This window comes from Felis catus, chromosome C2 (genome assembly GCF_018350175.1).
Source record: "Felis catus isolate Fca126 chromosome C2, F.catus_Fca126_mat1.0, whole genome shotgun sequence".
NCBI lineage: Eukaryota > Metazoa > Chordata > Mammalia > Carnivora > Felidae > Felis > Felis catus.
The window spans coordinates 5,711,960-5,727,498 of NC_058376.1; the positions used below are offsets into that span (position 1 = coordinate 5,711,960).

Genomic DNA, 15,539 nt, shown 5'->3' on the forward strand with positions numbered 1-15,539 from the left:
CTTTTTTTTTTCTTTTAAATTTTTTTTTATTTATTATTTTTGAGAGAGAGAGAGAAAGCACGTGAGCAGGGAAGGGGTGGGGTGGGGGGGTGTACAGAGGATCCTAAGTGGGCTCTGTGCTGATAGCAGAGAGCCCGATGCAGGGCTCGAACTCACAAACCGTGAGACCATGACCTGGCCAAAGCCAAACGCTTAACTGACTGAGCCACCCAGGTGCACCCCCCACCCATACATTTCTTAAATAAGTTCCCTAAACCCCCCGTGTCAAGAGGCCTAGAGTTTAAGTTGTGTCATTTGGTCACTGATCTTTTTTTTTTTTTTTTGATGTTTATTTATTTTTGAGAGAGAGAGAGAGACACTGAGTGTGAACAGGGGAGGGGCAGAGAGAGAGGGAGACACAGAATCTGAAGCAGGCTCCAGGCTCTGAGCTGTCAGCATAGAGCCCGATGTGGGGCTCGAACTCACGAACTGCGAGATCATGACCTGAGCTAAAGTCGGACGCTTAACCGACTAAGCCACCCAGATGCCCCTTGGTCACTGATCATCTTAAGGAGGAAAAATGTATCACTTGCTAATAAAACATACACAAATAGGATAAAATAATAACTAAAAATAGATTCAATAAATAAATCGAATCAAAAATTAGAACATTTTTTATTTATTTTTTTAACATTTATTTATTATTGAGAGACAGAGAGAGACAGAGTATGAGCATGATGGGGGGGCAGGCAGAGAGAGGAGGAGACGCAGAATCTGAAACAGGCTCCGGGCTCTGAGCTGTTAGCACAGAGCCCGACATGGGGCTCGAACCCACGAACCGCAAGATCATGACCTGAGCTGAAGTTGGACGCCTAACCCACTAAGCCACCAAGGCGCCCCTAAAAAATTAGAACATTTTTTAAAAGTTTACTTCTGCCAGGGATAATTTGCAATTGAAATGTTTGCTCAGAGAACAAGTTTCCAGTTTCTTCAGTAGTTGCTCGGCCTGTATAAGGACTCTTGGGCCAGTAGACATACTCTTAAATCTGTGGACATATTCCTGGGCCCACAGACACCGCCTCCCGGGGTCCGTGAAAACTGCTCAGGCTTCAGATTCCCTTTCCGGGACTGCTCGATCGATCAGAACTTGGACCTTCGTTATTCCGCAGGAACACAAAAGATGATTCGCTGATCTGGCTTTGTGTTTTTGAACACAGGACAACCAATTCTGAATTCTAAAGGGTTTGTGAAATCCTAATGCCATTTTATTTGCTGAGACTATAATCTGAGCAAAGCCGTGGGGAAAGAGAACACAAACAAAACACAATCTATTAATTTTCCAATTGTTATTTTTATTCTGCAGGCGTCAGGTAGTTTCCACCCTGATCCGTTTCTGCAAAAGTAAACACTGTGTGTGTGTTTAAGTTCAAATATTTACTGAGTACATTACTAATGCACATCACTCTGTAAATCATTTTCTATGCGAAGGAGGCCGGCGGGAGGTGCGATATGTGATCTTTGCTCTCCCGCCTCTTGACTAGCAATCTCTTTGAGGGGGGCCATCTGAACACAGAGCCAAGAGTGAGTGAAGAATAAACAGACATCAGGCTGTCTCTGAATCCTCAGGGCCCCCCCATCTTGAGCCCTACGTTCTCTTGGAGGGATAGATCATACATGCTCAGGTGATCATGTGACCACCCCTCAGCGCATCTTAAAAGCGATGGACTTTGAGGGCGTGTGTCTGGTCTGTTTGCTGATGCACCAGAGGCGCCGCGCCCCAGTAGACAGGTATTGGGCGCACGGCAGTGCTGGGCTCTGTGCAGTAGCAGGGACAGCAACAGCACGACAGGCCAGGGCGTCCCAGAAGGCCTCCCACCGTGAGGATGTCAGAGCTCCCTCCAATGGCGTGCTTCTCATGCAGGTTCCTGTGACCTCCCTGGGCTCCTGGGTGGGCCCCTGAGGTGCCCAGTGGGGGGCTCCACACTGCACGCTCTGCTTCAGGAAGAGCCACTCCTGTGCTGCGTATTGGTTCCCCCATACGACGCCACCGTAGTTAAAAGATTTTGTCTACTTTGAAGAATGTTTAGGAAATATCGCTCTTGTAGGAGCGAAGGCCAGAAATATTGGCGTCTTGTGGAAATGGGAATGGAAGAGCGACGTGTGCCTCGCATGCCCGTGATGACAGCCACAGTTGTGGGTGGTTCCATCCAGCACCAGGCCGTCTGCACATGGCTTAGGGGGGCCTCTGTGGGGTGTTGGGCTCAGGTGGGTCTGGCTACCGTGGTGGATCACATACGCAGCAGGCTATCTCACACACACACACACACACACACACACACACACACACACACACACCTGCCGAAACCTGATCAGCAAAACCAGAGAAGTGATCGTGACGTTAACTGAAGTATCTGTGTGTGTACCTATACTTCAAACCAAGGCAATCATCTTTCAAAGCACTGACTTTGAGGCTTTACATTAAGATACATCATTAAAAGGCCCTAACCGAGTGGATTCATTTTCTGTGGTGTATAATGCATCACCTGAAACCTAATACTTAAAATGGCACAAATTTGTTGTCTCACCATTTCCTTGGGTTAGGGGTCCAGGTACCGGTCAGCTGGGTCCCTGGCTCAGGGCCTCATAGGCTGAAATCGAGCTGTTGGCTGGGGCTGTGAACTCATCTGCGGTCAGGTCCCCCTGCCCAAACTCACTGGTTGTTGTCAGCATCTGGTTCCTTGTGGGCATGGGGCTGGGACCATCTCCACAGCTCCCAGAGGCCACCTACTGTTCCCTGTCCTATGGCCCCTCCACAGCAAGACAGTTTGCTTCCTCAAGACCAATGAGAGAGCATCTCTACTGCTTTAAATCTCTCTGACTTCTTCCATCTCTGACATCTAGACCCTCTTATAAGGGGCTTCTCTGATTAGGTCAGGCCCACCCAGAATGCTCTCCTCTTGGTTAACTTAAAGTCAGCTGGTTAGGACATTAATTATATATGCAAAATCCCTTCGCCTTTGTTACGTGACATAACCTGGTCATGGGAGTAATCCAACCATCATACCGACAGGTACTACCCACATTCAAGGGAAAGAAACTATCCAGATATTTATATCAAAGGATAAAAATCTTGGACACCATCTTAGAATTCTTCCTACCACCCAATCGCTAGTGGAATCACTTTTCTATTCACTTAGAATATCTGCATTGAGGGTTAGTGTGTTCCAGATACTGGCCCAGGCACTAGAGATACAGCAGAGAACAGGGTGGGCGTGGCAGGGCTTGCAGGCTGGTGGAAGAGACTTAAGTGGATTCTGACATGTTCCATGAAGGAGAAGGGTCTTAAGAGAAAACACGAGAGCCCTGGCTTTATCTAGGCTAGTGGTCAGAAAAGGTTTTGTCAAGGAAGTAATGTTTAGTAGAACCTGATAGAGGAGTAAGAGTTGCCAAGATAAGAAAAAAAGAGAGAGAGTGGGAAAAGATTTCAGACAGAAGGAACCCAAGATCCTAGATCATCATGTGTCAACGTCCTGGCATGGGCTAAGAATGCCACTTCCAGTGTTGCAGAACAACACTCAGCCATAGGGACAGCTCAGCTACTGACCGCGTCCACATGGAGGTCTAAGAAGCTCTCCAACCTTACGCATCCTCTGGGAGGGATAAGAGAGAATTCTAGGTTCTGGCTTTTGCAACCAAGAAGATAGCTGTGCCATTTCTTGCAGTGGGGTACAGGAGGAAGGGAGGTTTGGAAGGGAAGATGGCGATCCTGGTTTGGGACATGGTGTATCTAAGATACCTATGAATCAGACTGGAGATGTCGGTGGCAAGTGGGTATGTGAGCTCTAAGAGCTTCCGCAATACAGAAAGGAGGTGTAGGCAGATTGGAAGAATATAGAAGAAACGGTTCTCCGGACCTGTGTTCTTTACTTCAACCAATTAAATCTGAAGTCAGAAATTCACTCAACAGTGTCTAGGAATTCGTGAAAACTGCCTAAGCTTGCCTGTATTACACACACACACACACACACACACACACACACACAGAAAGCAGATTACCAAAATGTGTTCTGATGACTAAGAATGTTTTAGGAAAATATGTCCCAGACAGACCATCCTACACCATCTCCGTTTTCTGCAACTCTCAACATCTGGTGTTTATAGTTCAACACTGGGTCACAAAGTAAAACCCAGGATCCTTTAGTGATGCACAATGTAAGGAAATGATGATTGCCATTACGAATGATAGCTAGAATTTATTCGGTGCCTGCTGAATGCAAAACTCCATCTAAATTCTTTAGATGAATTATCTTTTGTAATCCTAGCAATAAAACTGTAAATAGGTACAATTATTGGTCTAGCTTCATAGAGGAGGAGACTAAGGCTTGTTGGAGAAGTTAATGAATTTGCCCAGGACGTGGACCTAAGTGCTGAAGCTAAACAAAAGCCCTCGGTGGGGCTACAGGGCTCACACCTTGAACCATTGTGGGATAATCCAAACCAGAGCTACAATTTACATTCTAACTCTTAAGATAGTGGCTCAGCGATGCAGAAAACTTTTCCAGAATGTCTTGTTCCTCAAAGTTTCTATGTAGCTATTCCTCTGTGGTATAAAATTCTAATAACCCTAGAAAAAAAGATTGCACGAGATAGATCATGCATCAAGTGTATGAGGAGTCAGATAGGGATTTACATGGTAAATGCCCTTTGATATAATCGAGACAAGTCAATGGAAATAATCAAATAGAGGAAGGAGTGTAAAGTGGCCAACAGACATACCTTAAACATTCTATTTTAACTCAAAGCAGACAATACAGATTGATTCTCTAATCATTCTTTAATTAAATAATATGGTCTAATTTCTATTAAGTTTTGGATGAAGAGATTAAAAGTCTATGTCATTGTTTCCATAAACTGTTTTCATCATGGATCATCTGCCATTTCCAGTTTAAGTTCTCTGAGACTACAGTAAGGCATGATGCCATTTGCCAACAACTTATGCTTGATTTTTTTTAATCTGTTTGTCTTGATATTTGCTACGTGTGTCATCTTTCTCAAGGGTCTTGGCCCAAACCTAGCTGAACCTTTTTTTTTTAACTTACCTTTAAGAAAGATTTTCCAAAGAAGTCCCATCAATTGTCATGGAAACAGCTTTATTTGGCACTCCTATTTCATTGGTTTGGATAATGAATTAAATTACATTACCATGACAGGTGTAATTGTCACAAACAAGGTAGAAACAAATATGACTGACTTCTGTTGAGCAGCCACTCAAGTGGTTGTTGCCCAAGCCCTTGGGCTTCTAGAAAGAAGCTGGCCAGAGGGAATGTTGGGTATGGTGAATGCCAGCCAGGTGGTTGCTTTAGAGAAGGAATGGAGTGTGTTGGAGAATCTGGGGCATCCGTTAGGATGAAAATGTCAAACAAATGTCCACTCTACACTTGGTGTTCAGGAGGAGCCCTTGTGGGTCTCAACCAGGTTGTGGATTTGGGGGTGTCTTGGCTGTTCCCCTCACCAATAGGAAACCTAAGCACAAGTGCCCTCCATACTCAGCACAACAGTGCCTTGTTCCCAAAGACTTAGTAATCCAGGTGTCATCACTTAACTTGTGTCCTCTTTTCTAGACCCTCTGCCACCAACAGGATGTGTCAAAACCTGATCCCAAGATTTTATATTTTCAAGTGGTGGTGATGTCACACCCACATTAGCTCTCATGGTGATTGCTGGTTTTGTTCTTTTGACCTTGAAGAGTCAAGATGACAATCATGAGACACATAGTCAACTCCACAAATATTTAGTGAGCAGTTATGTTGTAACTGGAGCAGGAAGAGACTCAAAGATTCCTCCAGGGGCTCACAAGGGATGTATATCGGTTAGAATTTCAAGACCTCCATCAAGGTGGGAACCACCCTCCAGGTGGACAGTTAGACCAACGAGGAACAAAGCAAGATCCTTAAGGCTTATCCCATAGCAATTTTAATGCTCTTTTCTCTTCTCCCCATGTCTTGTCCACCTCACTCCATCCTCCCTCTTCCACCTGGAAAACAGAAAGATGGGGGGAAGGAATACGTGCATTTGATCTCATTGACAAATTATGCTTAATATTGTTAGCACCATTTCCTTCTTTCTTAGATGGCTTACAGAGGGGTATTTTTTGTCTATACAAATGTGAATCTTTGACACAAAAATCCATCCTCGTACAAAAGTGTTTCTGTACCTCCCCTGAGCCAAAAGAGATGTCATTACAAAGTGTTTTGGGCAAGGAAGAGTGGTCCCTAAAGACCAAGATACTTTGCCCTCATTCGTCTCTAACTCAGGAGGCAAGATGTACATCCCCAGCCTGTTCAAAGCCAAACACTATAGCAGCACAAGAAACTAAATTCTCCAGCTGTTCAGAGGCAGGAACTCACAAGGGACTGAAATGGGTAAAGAAGGCTCCCAGGAAGTCAGGGACTTGAACTGAATGTATTAGTTCTGTTGAAGCAACAGTTATTCATGGCACTTGTTAAAGAGCAGCAGCAGGCACACTTCTCAGGGGGACTGCTGTGACGTGAATATGTGGGGTCGACCTCAGTGGGAGTTTGTGGCAGGGGAGAGAGGGCAGGCTCAACTTCACGTACAAGTGGGAATTTACAGCCAAGGAGTGGAGGGGAAGGATGGGGCTGTGGGTGGAGAATTACTGATAGGAGACCTTGGGGGTAAGGGTATTCTGACTAGAGTGATCAAACAGGACTCTGGTTGAAGGCACGCAAGGATGATCGGATAGTACCTGGGTGTGGAAGAGAATGAAGTCTTTGATCATGTATCAAGTGATCCGATATTGAGGGGATTCTGGCTGAACTGACCGAGCAGCGTTCTTGCTAAAATTAGGCCGTTAGAGGACATGCCCTTAGACAGGGTTCGTGTGGAGCACGGGTCACTCATCAAAGAGAGGCTCTGTCAGCTCCTAGGGCTGCTGGCGTAGGGCCCCGCAGAGGGAGGCCTTCAACACCAGAAATGGGTTGTCCCATGGTTTTTGGAGGCCAGGAAATCCAAAATCAAGGTGTGGGACAGGTGGGCTCCCTCTGAGGACTATGAGGGAGAGTCTGTTCCAGGCTTCTGCCCTTGGCTTTTAGGGGGCCATTCGCCCCTTGTGTCCTCACATGGTCTTCTCTCTGTATATGTCTTTGTGCCCACATTTCCCTTTTTTCATAAGGACACCAGTCACATGAGATTAGCACCACCCTAGTGACCACAGTTTCACTTGGTCATCTCTGTGGAGACCCCGTCTCCAAGTCAGGTCACATTCTGAGCTTCTGGGGACTGGGGCTTCACCACGTGGATTCCGAGGGGACGCGGTTGAGCCCACAGCACTGACCCCTGAGGAGCTGGCCAGAGAGAGGGGCCAGGCCTAGCCGGAGCGGGGGTTGTGTTGGGCAGCGTGGGCCAGAGCGCCTGGTCGGAAGCCCCATCGCTGTGACTAAATGCCCGGCTCTTCCAGTTCCAGGTCCTCCTGCGGGAGTGAAGGCAGCGGCGGCCTCAGCCTCCATGGTCTTTGTGTCCTGGCTTCCCCCTCTCAAGCTGAACGGCATCATCCGAAAGTACACTGTATTCTGCTCCCACCCCTATCCCACAGTAAGTTGGTAAATAACCAAGTGCCTTTCAAGCACCTTCCAGAAAACGAGCTGTGAGTGCTCCTTTGGGACACCTTCATTCCTTTGTTTCCCACCTACTTGGGTCTTTCCAGTGGTTTTATTCCCCGCCCCCCCCACCCCCCGCCGTTGTCTCTACCACAAAGCAACATCCTCATTTACACCTCACTTGAAAGTACACATCTGAATCATTATAAGGGACACAGTCGTCTAGAAGTATTGTTCAGTGGGTGACTTCCCACAACACCGCCAGCCGGCTTCTCAAAATCAAAACCCAGAGGTCTGAATTGTGCCTTAATTGGTAGTCAGTGGACAACGCTTATTGATTTTGCTCTGGGACGCGTCATTCTGTGCCTGCCAGGCCCTCCCTGCCTCCCCCCCTTCCCTCTGACCTCCCTCCTGTGCCCCCAACTCCCACCCCATCTTCCTGCCAGGTCCCGTCCCCCACTAAGAGAAGCAGGCAAGCCGCTGTCGGGCCAGAAACGAGGGCCTGTGCTGAGGATCTGTGACCCCGACGATCGCATAGCCCACCTCATTCACTGAGACAGAGTTAAAAGAGTTAGTGTAATTAATACTTCAACGTGCTATGTTTATTATCATTAATATTATTACTACTGGGTCATAATTATAGAGCTAAATTGTTTCTTAGACCAGCTACAAAAGCATGTCGAAAAGGGAAATTTTAGAGGAAAGAAAGCCAGAGTAGGACCACAAAATTCATGCTATCTTCACAGGAATATTTACGGCATTTTCTGGGGTTGGCACCACGTGACCTGTCTTTCTGTCCTCCTGCTGGGGTGTATAGAAGGAGACCTGTATCGTCAGTCAGTGTTTGTGGAGTGAATACACAGATTAATTTTGGTTTTTATTGTGATAAAATACCGTAACGCAGAATTTGCCATCCGAATCACTTCTAAGTGTCCAGGTCAGTGGCATTAGGTATATTCACATGGTTGTGAACCATGATCCGCCTCTAGAACGTCTGTCTCCCCAAACTGAAGCTCTGTCCCCTTGAAACACTGACTCCCCGTTCCCAACTCCTTCCGGCCCTGTCACCTGTCATTCTGCTTTCTGCCTCTGTGACTTTGGCCACTCTAGGGACCCCATGTAAGTGGAATCGTACAGTATTTGTCTTTTTGTGACTCGCGTGTTGCACCTGTATGATGTGCTCAACGGTCATCTTGTAGCAGCTATCAGAATGACCTTCTTTTTATTTAATGTTTTATTTATATTTGAGAGAGAGACAGAGCGCTAGTGGGGAAGGGGCAGAGAGAGACAGAGACAAAATCTGAAGCAGGCTCCGGGCTCTGAGCTGGCAGCACAGAGCCCGAGGTGGGGCTCGAACTCACGAACCGTGAACTCATGACCTGAGCTGAAATCAGACACTTAACTGACTGAGCCACCCAGGCGCCCCAGAATGTCCTTTTTTAAGGCTGAATAATATTCTCGAGCTGATTTATTCATTAATTCTGTAATTCACGTGCTGCATTTTCCTAAGTCTAGAATCTGCAGGGGACCCCACATGCCCCAGACGGTGAGCATGGTTGACAGCAGAGAGACGGGGAGAGCGTGTGTTCAGCTCACGTCAACAGCAGCACCTCCAGAGCTGGAGTAAAGATTTAAATGTAAATGGTCAGAGTTGCGCTCCAGAACGTTCTTGTGGGTTCCTTCTTTGGTTTCAAATATGCTGTTAATTCTCCCCTGCTGAATTCTGTCAGTCAAAGTGCAGAGGCACAGAGCAGTGTGGTGCTGAGGCGAAACGCCAGGAAATCATGTTCTGGGACTCCTGAACTCAGGGCTCACGGAGGACCCCTGGGCAGGCCCTGGTTCTGTCTTCATCCCCAACATATAACCGTGTGCCAAAGAGAGACAAAATCTTGCGAAAATAACGAATACCTATGTTCCACTGGAATTTGAAATGCTTCTTTATTTTTGTTCACTCATTCCTTCATCTGTTTGCTGTAGGACTCACATTTGCTGTTCTGATTCCACCAAGCTAGGAAAAGAGTTCAGGGTACCCAGAACACCCTCAATATGCTCTTTATCTCTAAACTAAAACCCCAGCCTGGCTTACTTGACATTAGTCCTGATGGACCGATGCTTGGATGAGATAGCCCCACAGGTGGCCGCTTTGGGCCATGTTAGTCTTTGTCCCCCCAGCCTGTGGATTTCACACAATAAAATAGGAAGAGTTACAAATCCTAAAAACATGAGCCAACTGTCTATAAGAAAGAGTAGAAAAGCTTTGCCCAAGGATTCCCACCATCTCTCCATGCACGCCACAATAGGATTCAACCACCCAGTACCTTCCCAACAAGACCCTTCCGAAAACAACAATCGTAAGATCGAACTAACCAGAAAAGATGGGAATTAACAGCCAAATTTCTCACCTCCTTCATGTCTGACTGCCACTCACCGGGTGTCTCTGTGCTGCCTTTGACTCTATTATAAAGCACTGTAGATCTAGAAATATGATCGTTACAAAGCACTGTGGTCTTCTGGGTAGCGTCATGTAAGTTTGGCAAAGAGGGTCCAGAATCCCAAGCTGTGTGCAGTAAAGTGGAGGGAACAGAATCAGGCTGAGTCCATCTCTAGAGACAAATGGCTGCTTATCCACGTCAAACATCATTTAAGACCCCAGGGCCTAGTTTTTTCTTTAGTAGACTTTTTTTTAAAGCAATTTTAGGGTGACAGAAAAACCAAGTGGGAGGTACAGACATTTTCCCCTAGGAGACCTATTTTTAAAATAAAATAATACCATTATAAGTGAAGACCAGAGAGAACTAATACATTTCTCTTAGGAAGGAAACATTGGAAAATCTCACCCATTGCTTTGTGGGGCTTTCTTTCACATGGAATTAGTAAGAGCATACAAATTGCTGGAAAGAAGGGTATTTGTTCCATCTTGGGTTTCTGGAATTTGACTCTAAGTTAGAAGAAGGGATGGGATGACGTTTTGTGAGGTTTTCACATTTCCGCCCATGTGTCAGAATGAACACCAGAGGGCAGTGCTAGCTGCGTATGATATTCTTGCTCGGCTGAGTATTTCTTTTCTTTGAAATGATTTCACAGTGGAATGTAGAACATGGCAGGATAAATGAGGACACAGCACAGCCTGTAATTTAATCTTCTTTAGAGGAGTCCCTCGGCTGACTTGCTCGCTGATGTAAGTTTCCTCTTAAGACCCCCAGTGAATGGACCTTGTTACAAGACCCACGCTCTTCTCTCTAATGGGTAAAGCCCATTGTCTAAGAATAGACGCTGGTTTCACTGCGTTCTCTTGGGTTAGCCTAGTAAAAGGTGTTGGGATTTGAAACTTTGTGTGGCCAGATAAGAAAGTGTAAATGCATCTAAAGTCTGGTGGCGCTAGGTAAACACAGAGTCTCCCCGTGCCGGACCAGCAGATGCACGGAGACATTAACCGCCCCAGGCAGAGATTCGAGCAGCAAAATCTCAAAGTTCATTTGCTTCAAGGAACTCAGGCGTATAATTTGGGGGGCGTCACTCTGAATTTTCATAGATGACAGTTTGAAGGATCAATTCACACACTACCTTGTAAGGTCCCAGGGAGAGAGTCGCGAGGCTGGATCTCCCCTCTAGCCCTCCTCCCCTCATGAAAGCAGCCTGTGGGGAGTGCCCTAGATTAACCAAGGACAAGGATAGAGAAAGTGTCTCTTCTACAGAGCTAAGCCGATTGAGATGGGACTTAGAAACGTGAAATCAGACAGCATGAACTTCTCAGCAATGAAGAACAAAATCAGAAGGCTTGAAACGATCGTATCAGTGAGCTGTGACTCACCTCAGTTATTCCAGTTTCAGACGATAAGGTGATCCAGCCCCTGCACAGGATAGGTGTTCCATTGACGTTGCCGAATGAGCAACTGAGAATATTCCAGTACCCTTCTTCTCCAGAAGACAGCTTTCAGCAACAAAACTCCCCACAGTGTAGCCCACAACTTAGAAGTAAGCAAGTCTTCAGAGACACCAGGGAAGTAACCTTCGCCGGGTCTGGGCAGCTTCCAAACCAAAACAGCAGGTGTGGGTTTTCCTTGGACCCGCCCCCCAGGACTGCATTTAATAAATCATGGGGCTGAGGACAAGAGAGAGTGGCTTTAGGAAGCCAGAATTGTTGAGGCATCTCAGGTCAAACCACGGTGCCGTGATGGAATTGTCAAGCGGGGTCAACTTGACCATCTGTATTATAATGCTGTCCATCTCACTGGCCACTGCTCCTGTCTCAGAAGTCACCGTGCACCCCCTGGGTGTACAAGGCTATTCCCTTTTGGGGAGGTGGCACTCTTCCCATTTCAGGCTGCCACGTACATGCCATTATTATACAGCTATCTGTGTTTAAATTCTGACTTAACTTCCCTTCTATTTTTAGACTTTCTCTTCTCTTAGGCTCCCTCTCCCTTGACAGCCACCCTTCAGTGTAGGCATTTCTCAATACTCTTCCTTTATCCTCTTTTCCTATTCTTTATTGTCCCCATGAATCACTGAATCTTATATACTTTTTAAAGTATATTCATTTATTTTGAGAAAGAGAGAGAGCACAGGGACGGGGCAGAGAGAGAGAGAGAGAGAGAGAGAGAGAGAGAGAGAGAGAGAATCCCAAGCAGGCTCTGGGTTGTCAGTGCAGAGCACAATGTGGGGCTCAAACCTATGAACCGTGAGATCATGACCTGAGCCAAAATCAAGAGTTGGATGCTTAACCGACTGATCCACCCAGGTGCCTTTGAATCTGTTTTTATAATTTAACTATCATCTGAAGTTACAGAGATCAAAAGTGTTTCTCTCCAACCCCGACTGACCAGCTTAGAGGACCAGGCAACCCCATATTTCCAAATTCCTTCCATCCGTGTCTTCACGGAGACCCCACCGCATCCAACGTGTTCTGAATCAAATTCATTCTTGTCCCCCTTCTCTTCCTGTTTCCCAGCTAAGCCACTGATCTAACAGTACCCTTTGTCCTCTGATCAGAGGTCTGAAACCTCAGGGATTTACACCAACAGTTTTATCTTTCTTCCACATTCACGTCTGTTCTGAGTTGTAGTAGCTCTGGTCCATATTATCCGTACTCTGGGAAGCACCCATGCAGGTTTTATGGCGGAGGGAATACATCTCTGGAAGGTCTGACATAGGCATAACGTGGCCTCCCCCAACCACAAGGGGGCCAGGAAGCACAATCCTAACAAGTACCCAGAAGACAGGAAAACCAAGGCAGCTGGGAGAACAGCTCCAATGGCGACCGTGGGACCGCGGTGGTAAAGGATAGTGTCTGCCTTTCTTTGAGGAGTTCCTGGTTCTAGGGAAGTCAGAAAATGCCAGGGATTGTCACTGTCCTTGTGACGTGGCAAAGGACACGACTGTGACCTGCAGAGCACAGGACACTGTGGCAGAAGCCACAGGCAAGGGGGTGTTTCTCAAACAGTGGGGTCAGAGACAGTTTCTTGGGATGCACCTGTAGCCCTGGCTTGTAGGCAGGGAAGAGCTCTACCTTATGAAAAGGTATTATGACCAGAGGAAATAGCATCTGCGAGGTGACATTGTGTCATGAGAAGTCTCTCCCTGCAGTATCTTTTAATGTTCTCCCTTCTTTTCATGCCCACTTGGGGAACCAAACCAGGTCAGAAGTCCTTCCACTGCCAGGCTCAAGGGCCTATCCATTGTCCACATTGCTGCCATAATCTTTCTTTCCCATTCTGTATCTGACCGTGTCACTCCCTTGGGCAAATTCTTGGATGACTTCTCCCTTTTTACCTAAAACAAAATTCAAAATCCTCAAGATGACCTGAACACATTTCCACAATCCAGCTCTAACTCCTGTCCAGTGTCCTATCTCCTATTCCATTAACCTATCCATCTATTCCTAAGCCATTCCATCGTGTGTGTGTGTGTGTGTGTGTGTGTGTGTGTGTCCTCCTCCCATTTAAAGTCTTTATTCTTAAGGCTCAACTTAAATGCTTTATTATTTATTCCACCATTTTTGAGCATTTTCTATATTCTAGCCACTGTCTGCTAAACACGTTATGCCTATGGTTCCCAAGCTCATTCTCTCATGACTCACAATAGGAAATGCATCTTATAATCACAACCCAGTACACACACAGCAAAAGCTTCATACACAAAACTTACACTTGCCACACAGGATGCACTATGATATTTTCCAAACCGTTGGATTTTTTTTCTCTTCTGTTTTGCTCTGTAAATGATTGTCATAACTCACAAAATTGCTTCTATGACTCACATCTTAAAAAAATCCTGGTTTTCATCAGTTAATTCCAACGGTTATCATATGCAGGTGGGGTTATGATTACCTCGTTGTAATGGTACTGAAACGGAGAATGTACTGTCTGCCGGGACCATGCGGTTAGCAAGGTAAAGACAGGGTCTGCAACCCACAGGTGTCTGAGCTTAGAGTCCAGGCCCTTCACGATGACAGCCTCTGGCCTTCCCTGGGAAGCGGGCTCCGTCTCGCCTCGGAGGTCCCCAGTATTGATTTCCAACCTCACTTTGGTGTAACCACCACAATCCCTTGTGTTATCGTTAGGTGGGGACATCGTTGGGCCCCCAGTTCAAGCGCACACCCCACCGTTAGTCACCCTTATTCCTTTAGAAAGCCTGGTATTATGCTGAAATAGCGGATGTTCATAAAATGTTGTGTTGAATTAAATTGTATGGATTATGGCAGTAAGTCATGCAATAGAAGTTAAACTGTATAATGAAGTTTCTGGTTCATAACACAGGAAAGCATATCCTCTGCTTGGGGAGGCTTTTCAGTCTCAGCAGGAGTTATATACAGTGCCCATGCTTTTAAATCACTGACATGGAGATCATCCTTCCATAGTTCTGTCTAAAAGACCTGATGGTGGATCTCTTTTCTGTGATGGCAAAGCCAGAAATTTTGGAGCAGCTGAAAGTTGACTAAGAGTGCATGAGTTTCTTCCATTTACACATGTGCGGTGAATTACTTGTTCATTACCGAATAAGTGATAGTGATCAAGTCAGCTTAAGAAAGCACTTTTGCAGATAGATCATTGGTACAGCAGATGGGGTGATAGCAGAGGAGAGACGAGGCAAAATTGTAGTGAGTGGAGGTGACTTTGTTCAAAAGAGCCTGGGAACTATAAGGACCCTGTAATGCCAGTCTGGCTAACCGGACGAAGCCCGATTCTACACAGGAACATGGAGACACCAGCTCCTTACATGCATTTTCTGGGTGTCAACTTTAATGCACTTTCAAAATAATGATTTTTATATTTGAAAGGCCCAAAAGTAAAATATCTTCTGTTTGGAAGACTTTTTTAAAAAGTAGCCAACAGTGGAAGATATAATGGCGGTTACAGGCATCTCAGTCAAGTGCAGAGGAAACCACCAGAACTGACTTGCATAAAGCAAGTAGCATTAATATGCTGTTCCCACCATGCAGGCTCCCCACCCCGGTCTGTCCCTTTAGGATGGTCTTCATTGATCCATTATCTTCTGTTAGAGGTGAAAATACTGAAATAAAATGAAAATCAGGGCAAAATGTCTTATACATGAGAACAAAGACAAACCTGAAGTCGATCCAGCCAACTACTGATTCTGAACGTAATCCAGATCATTTTCTCTGCCCCTAAACAGAAAGATTTGATATGGCCTCGGAGTGTCCAATAATGCAAAGAGCTGCCTATTTTGTTTATCTTGCTTTGGGAGAGGTTTCTTTAAATCACTGCTGTGAACATACTATCTACAAAATCAGAACATTCGAGTCTTTTTTTTTAATAGTTAGATATTAGGGCTTTTTAAAGCACCATACTTCTTTGATAGAATTAGTTTTTCATTAAAAAGTTAATTGAAATTTTTTAAGTGGAATTCTTTTTATATCCGTGAGATACGCTGAATAATTTGATCTGAGCGGCCTGTGAATCCATAGTCATTCTCTACACAGTT

At 45.8% G+C, this 15,539-nt stretch overlaps 1 protein-coding gene across 1 annotated transcript in view; it reads left to right on the plus strand.

The window, feature by feature from the left end:
• Nucleotides 1-15,539, plus strand: part of DSCAM (DS cell adhesion molecule) — a 706,002-nt gene that overhangs the window by 674,346 nt on the left and 16,117 nt on the right. Inside the window, exon 20 of the mRNA XM_045036594.1 lies at nucleotides 7,457-7,590. Coding sequence (XP_044892529.1) covers nucleotides 7,457-7,590 — 134 coding nt within the window. The remainder of the gene's footprint in view (nucleotides 1-7,456; nucleotides 7,591-15,539) is intronic.